This window comes from Sorex fumeus, unplaced genomic scaffold, assembly GCF_029834395.1.
Source record: "Sorex fumeus unplaced genomic scaffold, SorFum_2.1 ptg000015l, whole genome shotgun sequence".
NCBI lineage: Eukaryota > Metazoa > Chordata > Mammalia > Eulipotyphla > Soricidae > Sorex > Sorex fumeus.
Window position 1 is genome coordinate 3,562,455 of NW_026606072.1, and position 25,645 is coordinate 3,588,099.

A 25,645-nucleotide genomic window follows, 5' to 3' on the forward strand; every position below is an offset into this window, starting at 1 on the left:
ATGACAATTCTAGGTATAACTTTTTGTCTGTTTTTCTATTTACTTCAAAGAACTTCTGGACAAAGTGGATATACACAGAATGGTGAGTCATTTCTAATCTTTCCTTTAGCAATTATCTTTACTAAATGCTTCAGGTTGCCCAGATCCCTAACAGATCTGAGCAAGAAACTAGGTGGAAAGGAGTTGGATAACTTACCATGTGTTCCATCATTTTGTATGAGCAGATCTTGAGTATACTTCACTGCTCAAACCCAGAGGATCCCCATTCAAAGCTTAGATTATGTAAAATGGGCTTGTAAGAAAAATACTGTGGATGATTTATAAAGCTTTAGAATAGTCAAGAAATGAATGCATTTGACTCTTCAAATGTGGATCTTAAACTGATAGGTGCCTCTGATCTTACAAATGTCTCTACAAACACAACAGTTGTGCTTGGCTGCAGACTCTGCAAAGTAAAACTTACTTGTCAAGAAATCAAGCTAGATCTGTTTTGTTAAGCTTTTAAAGAAGGTTTTGTTAGGTTTTTAAAAGAAAAGCATAGTTCTGTGTGAAAAAATAATGTCCAGGGATGATAGTTTTATCCAACTGACCATTGTTTCTGTTCCCAGCACCTGAAATAGTTTAGAACATAGTAGAAATTTACTAAGTATTGAAAAATGTCTTCCAACTATTCTAGTTTTGATAGATTCATGTGGGTTTCTTTGTGTGAGTTGCCTTACTGAAATATATTTTTCTCCATATCAAAAAGTTGACCATCTTATTTTCCCTTGGGGTCTTAGAATACTTAGTAATTGTGCTGTAATTACAAATTAACTTTAAATAAAGGTGAAGTAGCAAAAGATATTAAGAACTTTAAAATATTAACAGCCTTAAGAACTTGAATACCAATTTGCCCCTGAAAATCAAACCCTTTCACTTTAAGAGCTTAAAAAAGTTGTCTATTGAAGATATCAGTCACATCAGCCTGATGATTCAGCTTAGATATTTTAAATCATGTATTACTAAAGATGGAAATCCCTGAAATGTTTTCAATAGCAGAACTGTCAGAGAATCCGACTTTTCAGTGCGGTCATGTATGAATCATTTTTTTGTGGCGTGTTCAGTATTATATGACAGATGTTGCCTTATATTTGATAGATCAATGTTTGGTGCCTAAAACTACTCTTCAATAGAGAGCAGCTTACATTAATCTTTTTCCAGTAGTCATCCTGGTTTTCTTTAAATAATTCGCATTTAAAACTGAGTTTTCATTTCATTTTTTTACATTTGATATTTTTAAGGAGAGATTCAACCATCCATTAACATGATCACAATGATAAATTGCTAGTCTGAGGTGCCAGAAATTCATAAAACCAATAGCTGCTCTTTTATCGGAGTGTTAGTTCTCTGGTAACAACAAGGATGGTCAAACAAGAAAGAGAAAAATTTTAGAGAACAAAACATGTACACTTGTAATCAATTCCTTTCAGTATTTAAACCTTCTAATGCATACCTGTTGGCACTACTTATTCCTCTCAAATGAAATTTCTCATAGAAAAAATGCATACAGAGTCAATACTTTACACATAATAGGTTATATTATTCAAAAGTTCTATATAGGACATCTCAAAGCCATAGTAATAATAAGAGCTCTAATTGACGTAGAACTCTCTTTCAAAAGCCCTTCGAAGGTTTTATGCAAATTCTCAGAATTTATAATTCCTATTCTACCTTCCATTGCTTATTTCTGAAAAAGTTTTATTAGTCATAGGTCAACTTTATTGAGTGCTTACTGTATTCTACATCATTATACATATTAAATTAGTGTTTCCTCATGATAACACAAATTTGCATATCAGAACAATAAAACTTAAAGAGGTGTAGTTCCCTGGGCTGGAGCAATAGCACAGCAGGTAGGGCGTTTGCCTTGCACGCGGCTGACCTGGGTTCGATTCCCAGCATCCCATATGGTCCCCTGAGCACTGCCAGGGGTAATTCCTGAGTGCAGAGCCAGAAGTAACCCCTGTGCATCACCAGCTTGACCCAAAAAGCAAAAAAAAAAAGAGGAAAAAGAGGTGCAGTTCCCTGACTGAAGACTACAAAGCTACAAAGTAGAAAAGCTAGATTTAAAACCACCTCCATGGGGCTGGAGCAATAGCACAGTGGGTAGGGCGTTTGCCTTGCACGCGGCTGACCAGGGTTTGATTCCCAACATCCCATATGGTCCCCTGAGCACTGCCAGGAGTAATTCCTGAGTGGAAAGCCAGGAGTAAACCCTGTGCATCGATGGTTGTGTGACGCAAAAAGCAAAAATAATTAATTAAATAAATAAATAAAACCTCCACTTCCACCTAGTTATGGTACCATAGTCTTAACCATTATATATATGTACATATATGTATATTTATATATATTACTTTTAAAAATATTTATGTAACATTGTTTTATAAGAATATGAATATTTGTATGTTACTCTTAACTAAGAATTTCCAAGTTAGCACAACAATAACATTCTCTCTGTAAAATGTTATGCAGTTTTGCAAGTTGAAGGGATTTCTCTGAGCTGCACAACATCAGGGCCCAGGAACTTCTGGGAAAGAGTCAATGGATTGATTCTTAAAATATGGTCACCCAAAATGAGGGAAATCTTGTATTATCACTGCTTTAGATATCAATGAGAATGTACAGCAGACTCACTGTATGATTGGATGGTTTAGGGCAATAAGGAGAGCTTTGCCCAGCAACTTCTGGAATATGCTCTTTCTTATTTTGTTGAACAACTTTGGACATTAGGCTCATTACATGTATAAATCTAAATGTTAAGATAGGCTGTGTTAAGAAAGAGAGAGACAGATACAGCATGATCTGTCTTATATGTGGTTATAGAGAAATATAGTAAGAAAGTAACATATGGCCAGAGGCAACAAAATTGAGAACTGATCTCTGACTTACCACAGAGGGTATTATGAGGGAGGAGCTGGGAGTGGAGGAAAGTAGACACTCTGGTAGAGGGTGTAGTGTTGGGATGTTGTGTGCATGAAAGCCTACTGTCAACAGTATCACAAATCACAATGCCACAAATAAAAAAAAATTAAAGAAATACTTTAAAAATAAGTTCTTTAAAAATAATACATTCTTGATATGTGCGATATCAAATAGCAAACAGCATTATATGTGTGCATGTGTATAGATATATATGCACATGTATGCATAATTAACTAAGTATATGTATAATTAGCTAAAAGTTTTAGATTTTCACAGAAAAGAAGATCGGTTCTGTTGTATAGAATGGGTGCAAAATCAAGACATAAGATAACTGAGTCAAGGCAGGGTAAAACTCACCAGAGTTATAGCCTGGGGAAAGGTGCCATATTAGAGGATGAGATCGAACTCTAACATATTAGAAATGAAAATATTTTAAAGCATACACACTAATGGTGGGCTCTGCCTCATTCTTTAAGACTGTCATCAGAAAGAGACCATAACCCACTGACTTTACAGTCTTTTCTGGTGACAGAGCTGATAGATGCAAGGAAGGGTCAGAAAGAGCAGGATGGACAATTATTACCTAGATATAGCTTTTCAAGATTTGTTTTCAACCAAACTAGCTCTCAGTCCACTCATAAGCAGATTTTTTGCCTGGCCCACAGACCTACATAGTTATTTAAATGCAGTGACATCCAAGGGCCTTCAGGACACTGGAGTTTGGTTTTGAAAAATTCTGCATTCTCTTTAAAACCCTGAAAACATCTCATTTCTAGTATTGTTAGATTGTATGACTTGGAAGCAGCCACAGGGTCACATTGGAGCTCTCTGAGAATTACTGGTTTCCTCAAATCCCAATTGGTGTAAACTTTCTGATAGATTTTTCCAGCCTCAAGTTTCTATTAAACACGAAGAAAATGTATGTATAAAGTGTCTATTTAATCACTGGATCCTCATCTCAGCTTAGTAATCAAATAGTATCTGTGAAAGGCTGTGCTTCCAGAAAGTGAATGCCAAAAAAAAATTCAGATTGTCTCTTGTCAGAATTGTGTTAATATCTATAAGATATGGTTCCTATAGAAAAGGTCAAACCATAGAGTCAACAATACTGTTAACATGAGATCCAGACTTCAAAAACCAAACTTAAAAATGTGCCTGTCAGTGTGACAAGCTTTAGTGGCTCTGATGAATGAAGGGAATCTGGGAATTTTGGTGAAGTGAAGTTCACACTGGTAAAGGGGCTGGTGCTGGAACATTGTACACTTAAAACTCAACTATAAGTAAATTTGTAAATCATGCTGTTTTAATAAAACAAAATTTTTTAGGTATCAGTAATATTCATGGAAAGCCTACCACTCGTGTCAAATCTATTCTTCCTAATAATGTGTGCCTCATTTAGTAGCTTAAGATAAATTGCCTCAAAAAGTATAGTCGAAGTGACATCTGCACTTGTTTGTTCATTGCAACACTGTTTACAATAGCCAGAATCTGGAAAAAACCTGAGTGCCCGAGAACAGATGACTGGTTAAAGAAACTTTGGTACGTTTACAGAGCGGAGTACTATGTAGCTGTTAGAAAAGATGAAGTCACAAAATTTGCATACAAGTAGTACTACATGGAAAGTATCATGTTAAGCGAAATGAGTCAGAAAGAGAGGGACAGGCATAGAAAAATTGCATTCATCTGGGGAACATAAAGTAACAAAATAGGAGACTAACACCCAAGAATAGCCAAGATAAGTACCAGGAGGTTCACTCCATGGCTTGGAGGCCAACCACACATACTAGGGGAAAAGGGAGCTCAGATAGAGAAGGGAGCACCAAATAAAGGGTATTGGGAGGATTCTCCCAGGATGGGCAATGCATGCTGAAAGTAGACTATAGACCAAACATAATTGGCCACTCAATGCCTCTTTTGCAAACTACAGCACCCAAAAGGAGAGAGAGAACAAAAGGGAATGCCCTGCCACATAGGCAAGGTGGGATGGGGGAAATTGGGGGTAGGAGGGATACTGGGATCAGTGGTGGTGGAAAATGGGCACTGGTAGAAGGATGGGTACTTGATCATTGTATAATTGAAATCCAAGCACAAAAATTTGTAAGTCTACAACTGTACCTCATGGTGTTTCACTAATAAAAATTTTTAAAAAAGATAAGTTGCCTCAAATAAATTAGTCACATATGGAGATCATCAATAATATTTTTACCCAGGCACTTATTTAGGCAAAATATAGTTACCTCTTTAAAAAGATACTTTCAGGGGCTGATGCCATAGTATAAGGAGTTTACCTTGCATGTACACCTGAACTCTGTCACAGACATCCCATATGGTCCCCCAAACACTTCCAGGAGTGATTCCTGAGCACAGAGCCTGGAGAAATCCCTGAGCATTGCCACGTGTGGTCAAAAAGAATTTTTTTAAAAATTAACTTTAGACTATTATTCATCTTCCTTTATTTAAAATAAAACTTGGAGGGGGATCCGGAGAGATATTACTGTCCATAAGGCACTACCTTTGCATGCAGCACACCTGAGTTTGATCACAGACATCCTGTATGGTTCCCTGAGCATCATCTGGTGTGGCACCTAAACCAAAAAAAAATAAATTAAAGTTTCTTAAACAAACAAAACTTGGAGGGCCAGAAAGAAATTACAATGTTTAATGCAACCTGGCCTTTCAGAAGAATAAACCCCAGTTTGATCCAAGAAAAGAAGTGACTCCTGAGCATAGAGCTTGGAGTAAGCCTTAAGTACCTCCAGATGTTGGCCAATGTCCTCCAAATTTTTAACTATGAATACTTAATTTTTAAAACTTGAGAAGAACTCTGAGCAAAATATAATGCCCAATCGAAATGCATCTGGACTATGCATTTAACTATGGTGCTATGCCGTCCAGGGAGGGGAGGGTGTCTGTCCCTCTGCCTGTCCCCCCTTGCGGCGATGGCACAGTGGCCTGCATCTTTTAGAGCCTAATGAACAGTCAGGTATGAGATTGCATTGACAAGGCACATGGGGCCTCATGGGATGGGGGATGGAATCGGCCCTGCTCCCAGCCAAGACAATGCTTCGGGTTGCCACCCTCAAATGCCTCCTCTGGCTTCTGAACAACCATGATCCCAGAGGCACACAAACCAATCTCGGAACCCAGCGACTTTTGGCAGTAATCTCTTCAGATTTATTACTAAAATATTAGAAATCCAAATTCACGTGGCCGCTATTGTGGCCACACAGCGTCATATGCTCTTCACAATCAGCAATAGAAAACAAATTATCTAATGATGTCTTTTTGGCAGGTCTGAATGTCGGGGAAAATTCCAAATAATAATGCTGGGTCTTTTGTCATAATATTGAATGTGATTAATGTAGAGAGAGAGAGTAAAGTGGAAATCTGCCACACAGGCGAGGGATGGGTGGGAGGGGGTATACTGGGGTTCTTGGTGGTGGAAAATGTGCACTGGTGAAGGGACGGGTGTTTGATCATTGTATGACCGACTGAGACTTGAACTGAAAGGCTTTGTGGCTGTTCTCACAGGTATTCAATAAATAAATAAATAAACAAACTTGAGAAGAATATTGTTAAGATTCCTTTTCTGCTAGAAAACTACTCATTGTTTTATGGGTGTGTATGTGTGTTGTGTGTATGTGTGTGCGTGTGTGTGTGTGTGTTTTGGCCATGGGTTTTCCTTCTTTCAATAAGTTATATTCACCCCTTCAGGACTGCCCCAATGGACTACCTTCCACATATATCACTCCAGATTTCAGAAGGGTGCATTTATTTGCCTCATTAACAACTGCAGGTTTGTTCCTCCACAGGAGATTTTGAAGATGCAGAACAGGATGACTATTCTTTCTCCTGCTACAGTCAGTTGGAAGTGAACTCACTAACTCACGAGCATTCACTAACCTGTATGTTTGATGACCCAGATATCAACAGCACCAATCTGGAATTTGAAATATGGTGAGAAATGTCTAGCAATAAGGGAGGTAGGGGTTCTTGGACTACTTAAAAATTCTTGGTCTCTGTTCTCATGTGGTTCATAGCCATGACTGATAAGAAAGGAGTGTGGGAACTAATTATCATATCAAAATAAAACCAATCTCCTAAACTTCCAGAAATCCCCACATCCATAACCAACATTCTTAAGCAAAGAAGCTCTCATGGACTCGCTTTTCAGGTTCTGCTCCTGCATCCAAATGATGATGTGGATCTTGGAGATCACAAATCTTTCCCCACTTCATAGCCTACATAACTTCTGGTTCTTCAAGGACTCTCTTTCCTCCAAAATCTGACTGCCTGAATAAGACAACCTACTATTCTCAACTCTCACTCTCTATTTCAGTTGCCTTATTTCTAACCTAAATACTTTCTACATATGAAATAGTGATATAATTAACCTGTACCTCAATTCTTCTAGCTGTTAAATAAGACATACTACTATATAAGGAAGTTGTGTTGACTAATTTCACACATGTAAATAACACAGAAGAACGTTCTAGTATGCAATAATAATAAGAGTCAGTAACAATTCTATGAATATTCATTTCGATCCCTTAATACAGTTAGACTTCAGATGATATTCTCAATATCAATTTTCAAAAAAGTCCAAAAGAACAAATTGGCTTCTAAATTCATTGGCCTCAGAGAAAAGGCAAATACAAAGTCTGTTTTGAAATTTTGAAAAGCTCTAAAAGCTTTTTCTTCTTTCTCATCCCCAGATCAGCTCTGGTTTCTATTTCCATTGACAAGAAAAAAATTGAAACTTGAAATTCTATCTTGTGATTATCTTCAAATGCCTATCAAATAACCTAATTTTAGTTTTCTGATGAACAGAACCAGTCAAGGTCCAGAAGTAGTAATAGGCTTCTTAAATTCCACAGATATTCAGCAATAACCCATCACGTAGAAGAGGACAGACATATAAATCCTGGATTTTTTGTCTTAAATCAATCTATTGGGACATCCTGTATCCACTAATATAATAGTTTTTATTTGGATAAATGTGATCTTACTGAATTTAATAGTATCATTAAAAAATATCTGCCTCTATTAGTCACTTAAATAACACAATTTACAGAAATAAAATGGATCCAGAAAATAAGAGCCTACAGCACCTAGAATCTACGGTGTTATTAGACTACCCTGAAACAGCTGAACAATTCATTCAAATGATGGGCTCATTTTTGTGACCAAAAGTTTATCAATGGAGAGATTCTTGGTTTCACCTGTGGAGATCAAGACTGACCTTTGTCCACTTTCACTTGCCCATTCTTTGACCACTTCCTGGCCCACTTTAGCAAACTTTCCCACTTCCTTTGAGAAGTCTTGCTATTTTATGTCATGAATATTCCTCATTGGGTTGTTCTGTTGGATTCAGATAATTTGGTTGGAAAGGGATTGTCTTAAAATATATTCAATCTGGAGAGTGTCTGTAGAGTATCACAGTAATTGAAATGATTCAGAGGAAGGGGGACAGACACAGAATGATCTCAATCATATGTGAGATATAAAGAAAACACAGTAGGGAGTAACTAACACCCATAGCAATGGAAACAAAAAGCTGGGGAACTGCAGGGAAGCTTGCCATTGTTGGGGGATGGGAGTCAAGTCAGTTAAGGGACAATGATAGAGGAGGAGACTGGGAGGAGGGAGGGAAAATATACAATGATAGAGGAGGGGGCTGGGAGGAGGGAGGGGAAATAGGGACTCTGGTGGAGGGAACTGAACACTGGTGAAAAATTGGTGTTGAAACATTCTATGTCTGTGACTAACTAACATGAATAACTTTATAACTTTGCAATTCACAGTGATTCAATTAAAAAATAAAAACAAAGACATGTTCAAGTATGAAACAGTAAGTACAAATTGGTAGATTATGGTACCTTGGGCAAGTTACCATTTTTGATTTTGTTTTGTTTTGTTTTGTTTTGTTTTTGGCAGGCACTGGAAGGTGTTTAAGGCTTGTTCTGACTCTGCACTCAGGGATCACTCCTAGCAGAGCTCTCAAACCTAAGTCCCCTGCATGTGGATAGTGACTGTTTCATAAACAGTTACTGACACCTTGAGATGGGGTTGGTGGAACTCCTAAGTTCAGAGTCAGCACTGTAGATCATGTCAAACTCATTTTTTAGAAATGCACCTTGTTGATAGCCCGATTTTCTTTTCTGCAATGAAACTACTTTATTAGGATTTTTTCTGGTAGCATAAATTTATAAAAAAGCTAAATATTATACAGTCCACTAGAGTCATTATACATGTGGAATTGTTCATAAAATCTAACTCTTATCTCCCATAACTGGACATTATCTTAGATGAAATTTTTAGCTGCCTGATCTAGACATTAGTCTCCCAGGCTTAAAATTAAGTTAATTAGAGTTTAATGAGTGAATTCAATTCTCAAAGATGGTTTTAAATTAGCCAAACAGAGAACTGGATTACCAACATGCCACACAGGCAGATAAAAATATACCTTCCAGGCTCAGAATCCCCAGGCGTTGTTGTTTGAAGAAGGAAGTACAGAGAAGGCAGTGTGGCAGTGTTAGTACAAATCCACATGTGGGGCCAGAACAATAATACAGTGGGTAGAGTACTGTCCTTGCACACAGCCAACCTGGAGTTCAAAGCCTGATCTACCATATGGTCCCCAGAGCATCACCAGAACTAATTTCTGAGTGCATCACCTGGTGTGGCCCCCGAACAAACAAACAAAAAGAAAAGAAATTCACTCTTATGGATAAACCTAAAATGTCATTCACTGGAAGTTAAAGACTAGAGTGATAGAGCACGAGATAAGGAACTTTCTTTATATGCCAACAATTCCAGTCCTAATTGCTGGCACCACACATGGTTCCCAAGTATCACTAGGGGTCATTCCTGAGCACAGTGAATAGCCCCCCCCCCGCCACCCCCCATACACTCCTTTGTGTCCCCTAAGATTTCCTCCCCTCATGCCTCCCACAAAAAAATAAATGTAATAGATTTGGGGCTGGAAAGATAGTTCAGTGATTAAACCCTTACCTTGCATGTGGTCAACCTCATTTTGATCCTCAGGACCCAATATGATGACCTGAGCACTGACAGGGATCACTCCTAAGTATAGAGTGATAAGTATAGAGTGAGCCCAGGCTAAGCACAGTCCCCTCTCTGCATCTAATAAATAAATAAATAAAATTTAGCTAGTTATCAAGCAGCTGAAAGGACAAGACAAAGTTTCTAGGAAAGGAGTAGCTAAACTCAACTCTCAGAGCCATTTACTAGCTCTGGGACCCAGAGAATATGTGCTTATTAATACACACATTAATATGATCTATAGATTGGTATGCTCAGGAGGCCATGTGGTACTGGGGGCTGAATGGAAGTTTATTTTAGTTCTCAGATCCTCACGAGCCAGAGAATGATTTTAGCTCTCTGATCCTGTTGACGAACTTACGCTGAGACAGAAGGATTAGTTTGGGTATGCAGTAAATGCCTACAAATGGTAGTTAATCTTGTCTGTATACACTAGGTCAATATTTATTAAAAATATAATAAGGGAGGGCAGAAAGTTACAGCCACAAGTAGGCCATTTGCTTTGTCTTCCTGCCCCACCAGGAGTGATTCATGAGAAAATAGACCAAAGAAAGGCCTGGGCACTGCTGGGTGTGGCCTAAAAACAAAACAAACAAAAGTAATCCAGAACCTGGGGCGATGGAACAGGAGTCCATGCTCTGCACCTGTGAGACTCCATTTAATCCCCCGCACCGTAAGGTCTTGTGAGCATGCCAGTCTATAGGTTATATTAATGTGTGTTTTAATAAGTACACATTTTTAATTCTGATATAGCTTAATATTTTTTTCTTTGTCTTTATTTTTATGTGTCTACAGTAATCTAACATACTTTTAGAATCAGGAAAATATTTTCCTATTTTGTCTTCTAGATTTTTTTTTTAGTTTAGCCTCTATTCTTGAATCTATAATAGAGATCTAAATAATTTTCCTGAGATTGAGCTTTAAATTTTCCATTGATTTGCTCTGTTGAACCAGAAAATTTGCTAAAATTATTTTTCCCATTGAATTTATTGCTGCCTATCTTTATTAATTATTACCATTGATTTATAATATTAGAGAATTTTGGGAATATAGTCTCATAGTGCTAAATGTGTGCAATTGTTTTTGGAGGGTGGGAGGCCCCACTGGTGGTGCTCAGGATTTACTCCTGGCTCTGCTCTCAGGGATTATTCCTGGCAGGCTCAAGGGACCATATGGGATGCTGAGAATCAAATTTGGGTCAGCCCCATGCAAGACAAGCGCCCTACCCACTGTACTATTGCTCCAGACCCATATGTGCAATTCTTACCATGTGTGCAATTCTTAACACTCTTAACACTAAAATTTCAGTGCCCCTCTGCTTTTTCCTTCTATCCCTCTTTTCTTCAGAAACCACTATAGTTTTCATTGAATTTATGAGTTAATTTTGAGGGCTTTTGTCCATAAATTTGTGATTTGTGTCTCTGCCTGGATTCCCTGTATTTTCCACTGATTTATTTGCTGGTCATTGGCCATTATGCCAGTGTCAAACTTTCCTGACACAAAAATTTTAAAGTGCTGTTTTACTTTTTCAATGTTGTTTCGACGATTCTGAGTTTTTTGTATTACACACACACACACACATACATACACATTTACAGTCCACTTTAAATTTCTCCCAAATCCTGTTGAAATTGTTATTTTATATGTCAATTTGTTTCACTGAATTTGAAAATCCATGAAAGTAACGTCCTATTTGTTTAGGTATCTTTTATACTGCTATCAGAGATGTTTTGTCATTTCTAGTACAAAGAAAATTAAGATCTTCTGCTGGAATATCTTCTGCTTGAATATCTTCTAATTTTATTTCTAATCACTTTAGGTTTTTATTTCTAGTGTAAATGAGGGTGTTATTTTTAAAAAAAATTAAATCTTCTATTTTTAAAAATGCAAATGAAGCTGCTATTTTTAAAAATTAAATTCCCAATTGTTTGATCTGAGCCTATATAAATACATTGTATAATCTTGGTGAATTCACTCTATTAGTTCTTATAATTGTGTTATACTGACCTTGGTAAATTCACTGCATTAGTTGTTGTAATTGTATTGGGCTGGAGCAATAGCACAGCGGGCAGGGCGTCTGCCTTGCACGCAGCCAACATGGCCGACCCGAGTTCGATTCCTCCGCCCCTCTCGGAGAGCCCGGCAAGCTACTGAGAGTATCTCGCCCGCACGGCAGAGCCTGGCAAGCTCCCCGTGACGTATTCGATATGCCAGACACAGTAACAACAAAGTCTCCAATGGAGACGTTACTGGGCCCGCTCGAGCAAATCAACGATCAACGGGAGGGCCTTTACTTTACTTACTTACTAATTGTATTGAAGAATCTTTATTTTCCACATGAACAAAGATATCTGCAATCAAAAGATGTCCTTTTTGGTCTCTAAGTTATATGTTCATTTTTTGTTCATCTTAATAATTTAATGCCTAGGAATTTCAGTACACTGTTAATTCTAAAGTGTTTAGAGAGTATGTTACTATTTTGTCTTTTTCTTACAGGATAAAAATATTCACAAAGTCACCAGTAAATAGACTAAATATAGACATTTTGTAAAATGTCCCTTATCAAGTTGAGGAAGAATATTTTATTAATTTTCAGATAATTACACATTACCCTCAACCTTTAGTAGTCACCAAGCTGATGTTTGTATCTATGAATTCTATGAATTTGGTTTTGCATTTTTTTTATCTTTTAGGTTCCAGTTAGAAGTGAGAGCACAATCTATATTTTTCAAGTTGTTCAGTATTTTTATTGGGAAGGCACAACTGGAGTAGATTTTTAACTGGGTGAAAGCTCCGGGGTGTGGATGTGGCTTGCTGGGGCTTTTAGAAATACAGGGAGGTGGGGGAGGTTTCCCAACCCGGCCCAGAGAACTTCATGCAGAAATTTCTTATTTTTTAATTTTTTATTACTTTTTAATTTTAATGAATCACTGTGACATACAGTTACAGATTTACAAACTTGCATGATTACATTTCAGTCGTACACTGTTTGCGTACTCATTCCTCCACCCAGAGAGCATAATCTTTATCTTATTCTTTTTCACAGTTTCCAATTTCAACTGATTTAATATCAGTTTAATAAATATGACAGTGGTTTTTGTTCAGTTCTTGAAAATACCTACAAAGGCTGCTTTAAAGATCTTTTATATTGGGTTGAGAGAGAACAACTGGCAAGGCATTTGTCTTGCACATGACACACTCAGGTTTGAATCCCTGACCTGGGTTTGATGACACCTTGATCCCGCCCTGGTGCAGATAAGTCCTGAGCACAGTTGCATACGCTTTCACACCCCACCCAAAATAAATATTTCTGTTACATCCAGTTCATCCTTAGTTTTTATTAACTGATTTTCCTTTCCTCTGACTCATTTTTTCTTTCAACTGATTATTTGCAGTAACTTTTTGATTACAGAAAGAATACAACAGTCCTGTGTCAATGACATTTTGGTCATTGATAGACTCCATGTAGTATAATAGTTCTGATAAGTCATAAAACATAGCCTAAGTGTCTAACAAAAGATATGCTATTGGCTTATAATTTCACTTTATGATCTTTGCATAAGAGTGAAATCATCTAATGTATTTCTCAGAATGTACTCCCATTATTAAGCAATGGATTGCTGACTAGTATATTTAGTGAAACTCTGGATTCTGTTAAGTCTCTTTGTTTTGTTTTGGTGTTTTGCCAGGAGTACCTGGCACTCCTCAAGGCTTATTTCTGGCTCTACGTTCAGGGATTGTTTAGGGCAGTGCTCAGAGATTGTCTGGGGATAGAACTAGGCTGGTCATGTACTCCTGTGCAAAGCAAGTGCCTTAAATATCTCTATACAGTATCTCCAGCCCTCTGTTTTGAACAGTATTAATTTTAGTTATTAGTTAATTTGGATAAATAATCTCCAGTTTCTCTTCTTTTGAGAATAATTCTTAAATTATGAAATCTCTGCTTAATTACTTCTAGAGTCTTCAACCTATTGCCATAACCAAGGAGGCCTTAGAATATCTTTAAAAATGATAAATCCAATTAATGGTTTATGAGGCATAGTTTATATGTATCTTCAGAGACACTAGATTTTGTGTCTTTAGTTTTTATAACTTTCTCATTTCTAAGTTTTGACCCTTAAAAATACACAGCAATACCAACTATGCAAAATTTTGTTTTTGAATTTTTCAAAAAAACAATAAAGATATGACTGACTGTTAAAGAGTACATTTGGCATATTTGATGTTATTTTCTCCTAGGCAATATTCTTTCTTTCTCCATTTCCTGGTGTCCTGATTTTTTTTGGAAAGAGGTTACAGAAGTGATTGAATTTAACCCTAAAACATTACTACTACATATTAAGCTAGGGTTAATGGGAAGACTTGAGTTTTAAAGTCTTCTGTGAAAGTGAAAGTTGAGCACAATCAATATTAAGGTAAAGGTAAAGGTAAAGGCCCTCCCGTTGATCGTCGATTTGCTCAAGGGGGCCCAGTAACGTCTCCATTGGAGACTTTGTTGTTACTGTGTCTGGCATATCGAATACTCTCGGTAGCTTGCCGGGCTCTCCGAGAGGGGTGGAGGAATCGAACTCGGGTCGGCCATGTTGGCCGCTTGTAAGGCGAACGCCCTACCCGCTGTGCTATCAATATTACCTCTGAAAAATCCTTTCAGCAATTCATTAAATACATATATACATATGCATATAGAAAAAAATAGAGGGAGAGAGGGAGAGAGAGAATTTAATGCCCTTTTGACTGTTTTGATCATTTTTTTGAACTTTATTGGTAGAAGTTTCTTTACAGGTTTTATCTCTTCAATTTTTTCTTGCATAACATCAAAATCAATTCTGTTAATTCATAAACAAACCATTTAATTTTCAATGCTAAATTATTTTAAATCAAAAATTGTTTTATTATTTTCAAGACACCCTTTGGATTTCACTTAATGTAAACTACATCAAGTAGTCATATTTTAGTCCTCCCTACAGAAAGGCCTGGAGTGATAGCACAGCAGTAGGGCGTTTGCCTTGCACGCAGCCAACATGGCCGACGCAAGTTCGATTCCTCTGTCCCTCTCGCAGAGGCTGGCAAGCTACCAAGAGTATCTCGCCCGCACGGCAGAGCCTGGCAAACTCCCCGTGACGTATTCGATATGCCAGACACAGTAACAACAAAGTCTCCAATGGAGACATTACTGGGCAAATCGACGATCAACGGGAGGGCCTTTACCTTTACCTTTTACCTTTACAGAAAGGATTAAATATAGATAGATATTTCACATGCACATACCAATCACATACCAGCGGTCAGAATTGAATTCATACAATCGAACCATATGACTGATGCTAGTCTCTTACATACAGTAACTCCAACTTGAATTAAAAGCGTACCTTTTTATTTTTACAGTGGGGCCCTTTTGTACGTAAAATGCTTGGATTTTCATAAACTTCAAGACACTTACTTCTTAGAGACAAAGAATTTTTTGCTGATTGGAGATAGCAAAATATGTGTGAAGCTTAGAAGAAAGAATGTAATTTGCAGACAAGTAAGCATCACCCACATAGGTAAGATGCTATTTATGGGGGTATAGTTGTCACAGTTTAGGTATCAAAAATGTTGATTGTGTCTAAACTTTGCACTAGCACCGTAGCACTAGCCTCGCGTTGTTCATCAATTTGCTTGAGCGGGCACCAGTAACGTCTCACAGCTGTTACTGTTTTTAGCATATCAAATACGTCATGGGTAGCTTGCCAGACTTTGCCGTGTGGGCGAGATACTCTAGGTAGCTTGCTGGGCTGCCCGAGTTGGGCAGAGGAATCAAACCTGGGTCAGCCGCGTGCAAGGCAAATGCCCTACCTGCGGTGCTATTTCTCAGCCCAACTTTGCACTAAAATTAGAAAAATTATTAAAAATATTTGCAATAAAGAATAGAAAGTTTTCTAATGCATATCTTTACATAAATGAAAGTTTTAAAGTGTATGGTAAATCTTTCTGTGGAAGAATTTGAATAGACTTCATACTCAGCAATGACAGGAGATGACTGACACCAACATCTTGCAGAAAGAGTTGATCTGTAGAAAGTGTTGAACTGGGTGGGGCCCCTTTTGTTGACCCAAAGTCTCCATTTTACCTTCCACCTTACCCTCTCCTGAATCTTTTGTCATCTTCTGAATCCAGCGTAATATATATTTTAGATGTATTATATATTTATGGTCAGACTTTGTCAAGACCCTGAATGATCGGTTTGAGGCTCTTCTTGTTCCTAGAACGAGCAGACACCACTGGGCTACACTAGCACGCAACAGGAACAAATGGAGACATTACTGGTGCCCGCTTGAGCAAATCGATGAATAACAGGATGTCAAGTGATCAAGTGATTATATATTTATATAAACACTTGACCAATGCATTTATATATATATAAAAAACTTAGTGTCTACTAAGTCTGTAGTCAATATTAGTCTTCTTCCTTTAATTCTGTCATTATACACAGTCTTTGGGAAAGGGAAACAAGTCAAGGAATCATATAGTTGCAAAAGTTTGTACCTCCTCCTGGAGAATGTCTCTCCAGGACATTCTCTCTTTTTTTATAGGATATCCAACAACAACACAACACTGTCCTCCCGTTGTTCATTGATTTTGCTCGAGCAGGCCCAGTAACGTCTCCATTTTGAGACTTCTTGTTACTGCATTTGACATATCGAATACATCACGAGGAGCTTGCCAGGCTTTGCCATGTGAGCATGATACTCTGGGTAGCTTGCCGGGCTCTCTGAGAGGGGCGGAGGAATCGAACCTGGCTCTGCTGGGCTGCCTGTGTGCAAGGCAAACGCCCTAGTGCTGTGCTATTACTCCAGCCCATAGCGTATCTAAGGATAAAATATATATATAAACTTCTTTACAAAAAAAAAAGGTATCCAAGAATAAAAGAATAGTCACTTCCCTTTTTTTCAGCACCTCTGGAGCAATGCAGGAGAGTCACTATTATGAGCGAATAACTACAGTAATAACTGGGCCAAACTCAATCACAGTCCAAAGCACTTGCCCAAATGTTGGTCTCAAAACCCACCTCTGATAGCCTAAAATCTACTTCAGTACACTAAGTGAAAATTGGAAAGATATACACTCTCTTTTCACCATAGGTCTAGGTAAGATTTTACCTGAGTTCCCCCAACTCTGTCAAAAATAACCATGCAAAAATGTGACTCCTTAAACAACAAACTCTCCAGATTTGAATGAAAGAAAAGCTTTTAAAGGAACAAGGAAGCCCCCATTCATGAAAAGACATTGTCTGATTCACATGACTTACAAGCATCCACTACCTCTCTCAGGGTTTATTCTTCTCAGTCTAATATTACACTTCCTCTAACAGCATTTCACACACTCTGCACATGATTCTAACAACTTTGTGTGAGGGAGGCAGAAAGATATCAGTGAAGAGACCATACTTTGGGTCCTGACTGGAAGTTAGGAGTATGGGCCACGATGCAGACTCTTAACTACAAGTAACATACCTGAGGTGCAAGCTCCCACTTCATAACTTGAATTTACTGGAATAATTCAGAAAAACCATTCAAATACTCCTGCTTTGAGATTAGTTAACAACTAGTTCTCCAGTACTCAGAAAGCAAATAATGTGTTTTAGTATAACATCGCATTAACTGCTGTAATAGGTAAGCCCTAAGGCTTTTATCTCAAGCCTATACATTTATATCTTGCTTATTTAAGAGTCAAAAGTTTTTTTCCAGCCTGTGGTTTAGGTTTTTCTAGCTAATATTCAGAGCTCTTTTATCCTGTGGTTCTACTGTCTTCCACATTTGACTCCAGATAATAAAAAGGAAGTAAGCCTGGATTGTCACACAGGATCAATGAGTTGGGGCAGGATGAGAGAATGATGCCAGATCATTTCAAGGGTCAGGGTTGATAGGATCAAACCATACTGCAAAGAATCCTGGGAAATGTAGTCAGGCTTTGATCCAAAAATTGGTTTTCTGAACTGATAGTTAGTTATCAACACAGAAAGGAAATGTGATTCTTTTCAGATGAGATAGATTTTCAAAAGTATCATTATCTCCTCACTGCCCTATAGACTAGCATTATTTCTCTTTCCTTTCCAGTGAAACCTGAAGCTCCATTTGACACAAAAGTCACATATCGTGAGGAAGCAAATGATTTTGAAGTGACATTTAATACACCACACTGGAACAAGTCTTATGTGAAAAACCTGATACATGAGGTAGCTTACCGCCAGGAAAAAAAGGAAAATGATTGGAAGGTATGTAGCTCAGCTATGTTAATTCATTATAAAATGCATAATATATGCAAATATACTAACAAAATTATTTCTAGGAATTTAACTATATAAATATATTAAATGTACTAAATATATATAATATCACTGTCACTGTCTGCCCATTATTCATCAATTTGCTCGAGCTGGCCCAGTAACGTCTCCATTGTGAGACTTGTTACTATGTTTGGCATATCAAATATGTCACGAGGAGCTTACCAGGCTTTGCTGGGCAGACGAAATAATCTCAGTAGCTTGTTGGACTCTCTGAGAGGGGTGGAGGAATAGCCGGGGTTGGTTGGGTCAGCCGCGTGCAAGGCAAATGCCCTACTGCTGGGCTATCACTCCTATAAAATAAAAGTGGGAAAAGTGCCTGTTTATTCACACTGTTTTCTTTTCTTAGCCTAGAATCAGCCTTGCCTATTTGCAATATGCGACTGTATGCTACTTATTAAAAATGTGATGCCTGCCCTAATTTATTTTCTCATTCTTATTACCCTGACACGTCCACTCTCCCACATATATGCACACACTGGATTATCTTGGGGCTCCCCTTGACCATGCATTTAAAAATTACACCAAAGAAAAAACAATTATATAGAGGGAGAAAGGATAAAGAAACCTAGAAGTCTGAATAGTGCCAGGACAATTACAATTAGTTAGCAGTTTCTGAAGAAATTAAGTTAAATATCTTAAATTAAGTCCATATAGCTGAAATTTTACACACACACACACACACACAACTCTCCTGATAGTATATAAAACTCAAACAAACGAAAAAATAGACGTGAGTGATTATACAATCTTGAGATTAAAACTCTCTAAACATAAAAGCAATAGGAGAGAAAAAGTTTAATGGGACTACTTAAAAATAAAGACAACCATAACAACACATGAAATAATCAATAGTGAAAAGTAAATTAGAGATTAATATAAAGTTAACACACACACAACTGAAAACTTATTAAAATCCTAATAATTCAATAGGTCTTATAAGTTGTTAAGGAAAGGATGCATGTAACAATGAAAAATGACACAAAACTTAAAAGTGACTCACAAAATAAGAAATACATAATTTCAGTAAGTATATTAAACCTAATAACCCAACAAATATAAATGTCAACATCAATGCATATTGCCATCTAGACATCAATTAGATTGAGTGCTTTGTTTTCTTAAAGATAATGCACAGTGCAGAAGAGATGTTTTTATATTGCTATTTACAACACAAAACATTATGTCTCTAAGTGAAATAGTTCCTGCTCACTAACTTACCATTTCCTTTCACCCGTGTTTGGGAGCTTAAAGGGATGAGAAAGAAAATGAAGCAATTAAATATGGAAAGTAAGGTGCTGGAAGTAATTCTATCCTCCCCAATTGGGAATGTCCAACACACATAAGTAATAACCTTTGTCCGTTATTCACTTTGGTCCCTTGTGGAGCATCATTTCGGAGGTCACAAACTGCCCTCAATTCTACAGCTGAGCCTTTCATGGGTCAAAATTCCTCCTAATAAACATAAGCACCCTAAGGACAGTGACTAAAGACATCTCATTGGAAATGATCTGGGAGGTCTTGACCACACCTCTATTTTTGCTCTGCAGTATGTGAATTTAACCCTTACAAAGCTGACACTGTTACAAAGAACACTCCAACCTGATGCAGTGTATGAAATTAAAGTTCGTTCTCTCCCCTTCGACTATTACAAAGGCTTCTGGAGTGAATGGAGTCCAAGCTATCACTTCAGAACTCCTGAAACTTACAGCCCAGGTAATAAGTGACTAATCTTTGCTCCCCACTAGTGCATTGCATTTGAGAACAACCTGCAAGTTGTATGGCTTTTGTAAACAACCAGAAAGCTGTCAGACTGGGGACTTAGTCTGTGATCATAGACAGGGAACTGCTCTCCCACACCAGCTTCCTTTTCTGACTCTTAAAAATGTTGGGACTTCATGATGAAACTTCTGTCTAATCCTCCTGACCCTCTTCTTTCTCTTAGTGGTAGAATTATGGAAGGGAACACTGCTATCTTTTTTATCTCCCTTTTTGTAATTTTATCAAATTATTGATTAGGCCACATACTAGTGTGAATGTTTGTGGGGTTTTTAATTAATATTTTTATTTTTTTTATATTTATTTATTTTTTAATAGTGAGGCACCATGAGGTACAGTTGTAGACTTACACATTTTTGTGCTTGGGTTTCGATTATACAATGATCAAACACCCATCCCGCCACCAGTGCGCATTTCCCACCACCACGGATCCCAGCATCCCCTCCCCCCCCCCCAGCCCCCATCCCACCCTGCCTCTGTGGCAGGGCATTTCCCTCTCTCTCCTTTTGAGTGCCATGGTCTGCAAAAGAGGCATTGAGTGGCAATCATGCTTGGTCGACAGTCTACCCTCAGCATGCTCTCCCATCGTGGGCGGATCCTCCCAACACCTTTTATTTGGTGTTCCCTTCTCTTTCTGAGCTCCCCCTTCCCCTAACATGTGTGGTTGTCCTCCGGGTCATTGAGTAAAATTCCTGGTACTAATCTCTGCCATACTTGGGTGTTAGTTTCCTATTTTGTTACTTTATGTTCCCCAGATGAATGCAATCTTTCTATGTCTATCCCTTTCTTTCTGAGTCATTTCACTTAACATGATACTTTCCATGTAGTACCACTTGTATGTAAACTTCATGACTTCGTCTTTTCTAACAGCTACATAGTACTCCATTGTGTAAATGTGCCAGAGTTTCTTCAACCAGTCATCTGTTCTCGGGCACTCAGGTTTTTTCCAGATTCTGGCTATTGTAAAGAGTGCTGCAATAAACAGACAATTGCAGATGTCACTTCGGCTATACTTTTTTGCCTCTCTGGGATATATTCCCAGGAGTGGTATTGCTGGATCAAATTGGGAGCTCAATTTCTAATTTCTTGAGAATCATCCATACTGTTTTCCAAAAGGGCTGAACCAGTCGGCATTCCCACCAACAGTGAAGGAGTGTCCCTTTCTCACCACATCCGCGCCTGCACCGGTTGCTTTTGTTCTTGTGGATATGGGCCAGTCTCTGTGGTGTGAGGTGATACCTCATTGTGGTTTTGATCTGCATCTCCCTGATGATTAATGATGTGGAACATTTTCTCATGTGTCTTTTAGCCATTCGGATTTCTTAATTTTTTTTATTTTTCATTAAGACACTGTGATTTACAAAGTTATTCAGAGTTGACTTTTAGATATACACCAGTCTTACCACCATTGCCAACTTCCCTCCATTAGTGTCTCCAGGTTCCCTCCTACCCTTCAAACTGTATCCTTGACACATACATTTTTTTTTATTATTAGTGAAACACTATGAGGTACAGTTGTAGATTTACAATTTTTTGTGCTTGGGTTTCGATTATACAATGATCAAATACCCATCCCTCCACCAGTGTCCATTTTCCACCACCAGACACATACATTTTTTTAAATTTTTTTATGTTTTTTTTATTGAATCACTGTGAAATAGACCCTTACAAAGCTGTTCATGATTAGATTTCAGCCATACAGTGTTCTAACACCCATCTGTCCACCAGTGCACATTTCCCAGCACCAGTGTCCCTAGTTTCCCTCCCCTCATCCCTCTGGACCCCCATCCCACCCCACCTGCCTCTATGGAAAGCACTTTTCTTCTCTGAGAGGCACATATTTAAAAATTTTATTGAATCACCGTGAGATAGTTACAAGTTTTCATGTTTGGGTTACAATCACACAATGATCAAACACCCTTCCCTCTACCAGTGTACATTCCCCACCACCAATATCCCCAGTATACCCCCCATTTCTCCCCCTGCCTCCATGGCAGACAATATTTCTCATATTCTCTCTCTACTTTTGGGCATTATGGTTTGCAATACAGACACTAAGAGGTTATCATGTTTGGTCCTTAATCTGCTTTCAGCACACATCTCCCATCCCAACCGGTTCCTCAAGCCGTCATTTTCTTAGTGATCCCTTCTCTATTCCATCTGCTATCTCGCCTCTGCTCTTGAGGCAAGCTTCCAGCTATGGGGCAATCCTCCTAGCCCTTGTATCTACTGTACTTGAGTGTCAGCCTCATGTTATGTTATTTTATACTCCACAAATGAGTGCAGTCCTTCTATGTCTGTCCCTCTCTTTCTGACTCATTTCACTTAGCATGATAATCTCCATGTCTATCCATTTATAAGCAAATTTCATTACTTCATCTCTCCTAACAAGAGAGGCACATTTTTAAGCATGGTGGTTGTGGCTTCGAGCTCCTGCTTTCAGTGTTGCTGACTCTGCAGTTTGGATATTTAGCTCTTCTCCACCACCAATGTACCTGATTCCTTTGGCCCCTAACCCCCTGTGACTTCCTTTCTGCTGCTTCTTGCTACCCTCCTCAATTTCTTTTCCTTTCTGTTCATGCCTATGGTTTTGATGTACAGTTAATACATCTCACCACCACCAAAGTCCCCAGGATCTTTCAGCAATGCCCCTATTTAATTTTCAGTCCACCTCTCATCCCCGCTCTACTTTCCCTGTTGCTTAAGTTCAGTTATATAATCCACGGCCAAGAATTTGTTATCATTTGTCCATTCCCTTGGTTTCCTCGTTAATGTCATATGACTTCAATATGTCAGGTGAAAGAGGTTCAGGACCTAATCACATTAGGTCTGCCACTTAGTGAAGAAAAATTACCCCATAAAGCTAGTACACCATCTTATTCACAGAGAGCAATTTTTAAGAAATAAGTAATCAGGTAAATGTGCCTGAGCAACTAAATAACTCAAAGTGCCATGTAATTCTCCACCTAACTATGCTTAATATATGCTAACTAGCTATCTATCCTTGCATTCTAGGGGAGATCAATCCTGTTCTAGTAACTATCAGCATTCTAGGTTTTTTCTCTGTGGCTCTGATGGTCATCTTGGCTGGAGTATTATGGAAAAAAAGGTAAATTCCTTACCTAATTAAAAAAAGATGATTACATGGGATCTACCCCACGAAAGGATCATGTTTGCTTCATCATAAAAATGATAATTTATATATACATACCATCTTAATATTCTTATTTCAAGATAATTCTAATATTCTTGAATTAAGAATATTAAGATGGTGCATATGAATCTCCTTAGTGTTCATATTTTAGAATGACACATTTGACACAGAAAACACCTCAGAAGACTCTTATTTAAAAAACCATAAAAATCAAAACAGAGAAGTTGCAGTTGGTAAGGAAAAGGTCTAATATAAGAAGTTGTTCTTTTTTTATATGAGAAGTTCATAAGTAGGTCAAATTTAAATTTCAAGCTGCACTTTTGCCATGACTTATGAATTTTCTCCAGAGTTCTGTTAGGTCTTGGTCACAGCATGGATCACTAATAGATGGTTAAGGCCCAGAGCAAGCAGATAACTTGTCCAAGATCACCCAGCTAGCTCTAACAAAGTCAAGATTATAAATTTGCTGTCCTGATTCCTGACTCAGAAAATGGGAGAAAGGGGGTGACAGGAAGATAAGTAAATAAAAGCAAAACAAATAAACAAAAATAATGTGCCTCCTCCTATTTCAGAATTAAGCCTGTTTTATGGCCTAGTCTCCCTGATCATAAGAAAACTCTAGAACAGCTGTGCAAGAAACCAATAAAGGTAAGTCTTTAAAATATTTTTATTACATTATTGAAGGTACATTCACAGTTAGGAATGATATTACAGGGTAAGATACAGATAAACCTCAAGAACTGGGTTTTTTTTACATCGGGTAACAGGTATCATCCTAAAGTTCTAAATGAAATTCCCCCAACATAGTGAGCTAAAGTGAGATTTCAGACTTCTTCGGGTTTGAGGGACACAACCAGTTGTCCATTCAGACTTTGCTATATTGAAGCTCTTTCAGAAGCTGACTCAGCTAAAATTCTCTCCCCCCATTCTCTAATATTTCCTCATAAACCCTATGTATCTCTGTTATGGTCTTGATGCTTTCCCTCTTTTTTTGTGCAGAATTTGAATGTGAGTTTCAATCCTGAAAGTTTCCTGGACTGTCAGATTCATAAGGTAGATGGAATTCAAGATAGAAATGAAGCAGAAGTGTTTCTACAAGACACATTTTCAGTGCAATTAGAAGAGTCTGAAAAACAGAGACTTGAAGAGGGAGCACAGGATGGTAGCTGCCCATCAGTGCATACAATCATCACCCCGGAAACTGTCAAAGAAGATTCAGCTCTCAGATGTCCATCTGGAAGTGTCCACATATGTGATGCATCTGTAGCCCCCGCCAATTCGCCTGCAGACTGCAGAGAAGGTATCAAGAGTGGGTCTCATGTCTACCAGGACCTGCTTCTTCTCCCTGAAACTCCAAACAGCATGCTGCCTCCTCCCTGTCCTTTCCAAACAGGAATCCTGGTCATGAACACTGAGGTCCAGAGACAACCCTTCCTTACTTGCTTGAGATCAAGTCAAGAAGAAGCTTATGTCACCATGTCCAGCTTCTATCAAAACCAGTAAATTGTAAGAAATTCAAGATGGAAAGCATTATGACCAACAAAATGATGGAATTCCTACTTTTCCTCACTGCACAGAAAATACACAGTTAACACCACCATCACTTCAAATAACCTGAAACATGGCTTTCACCTCTCCTGCATCAAGGCTATTATATATGTAACAGGAACATTCAGCTTCAGGTCACCAGATTATTCAATTATTTCTAAAAGAAAAAAATCAATGAAGAAAGCGTGAAGGGGAGTTTCGACAGGTGATGAATGAAGGAAGAGAGCAAGGAAAGAAATTAATGAAGCAAGAAAAGAAAGAATAAAAGATGAAAACAATAGTAACCTTTATCAGAAGTTACTCTATCCAGTGCTGTGCTAAAGTGTTCTACAAATCTTGTCTCTGCAGTTACAAAAATTATTCAGGGGGAGGGAAGTAAGAGGCAATTATCACCATAGGCATTATTATTATTCTATTTGTGAGAATTTAGAAAAGTAGAGAGGGTTTAAGCAACTTCTCCCTGTATCCTGCGGCTGATGACAGAACCAGCCCCCCAACATATGATTTTCTCACAAGTGCCACACCTCACTAATAACAGGATGACCGTATAATCTACTGTTTAAACAGGGACCCGTTTTAAAGTTAAAAATGAAGTTATAGTCACTTCATAAACTGGATATGTGGTAACCCCAATTGAAAAGAAAGGGGAGATAGGGGAGAAGACATGGTCACATGATGTACAACGTCACGTGACCAGTGGTTCAAGCAACAAAAGAATTCAAAAATTATGAGCTAATTTTAACACTTTTTGAAATGGGAATGCATGAAATTCCAGAATTCCTACTGCTAGATGTCATGAGGATGATCCTCTT

The 25,645-nt window shown here is 38.0% G+C and overlaps 1 protein-coding gene across 1 annotated transcript; it reads left to right on the forward strand.

Moving 5' to 3' along the window:
* IL7R (interleukin 7 receptor) lies at nucleotides 1-25,532 on the forward strand. The gene is made up of 8 exons (XM_056112195.1): nucleotides 1-82; nucleotides 6,777-6,921; nucleotides 15,415-15,572; nucleotides 18,126-18,283; nucleotides 19,903-20,068; nucleotides 23,147-23,240; nucleotides 23,858-23,933; nucleotides 24,285-25,532. The coding sequence occupies exons 1-8, from the start codon at nucleotides 1-3 to the stop codon at nucleotides 24,786-24,788; spliced, it is 1,383 nt and encodes a 460-aa protein (XP_055968170.1). The 3' UTR covers nucleotides 24,789-25,532.
* Nucleotides 25,533-25,645: the final 113 nt, after the last annotated feature.

What these genes read in the sequence shown, in the direction of transcription:
- IL7R (XM_056112195.1), top strand. Translation starts at nt 1, where the DNA reads ATGACAATTCTAGGTATAACTTTTTGTCTGTTTTTCTATTTACTTCAA. An exon ending in AAAAGGAAAATGATTGGAAG is followed by an intron (nt 18,284 to 19,902) that starts GTATGTAGCTCA and finishes TTTGCTCTGCAG; the next exon opens with TATGTGAATTTAACCCTTAC. An exon ending in TCCTGAAACTTACAGCCCAG is followed by an intron (nt 20,069 to 23,146) that starts GTAATAAGTGAC and finishes CTTGCATTCTAG; the next exon opens with GGGAGATCAATCCTGTTCTA.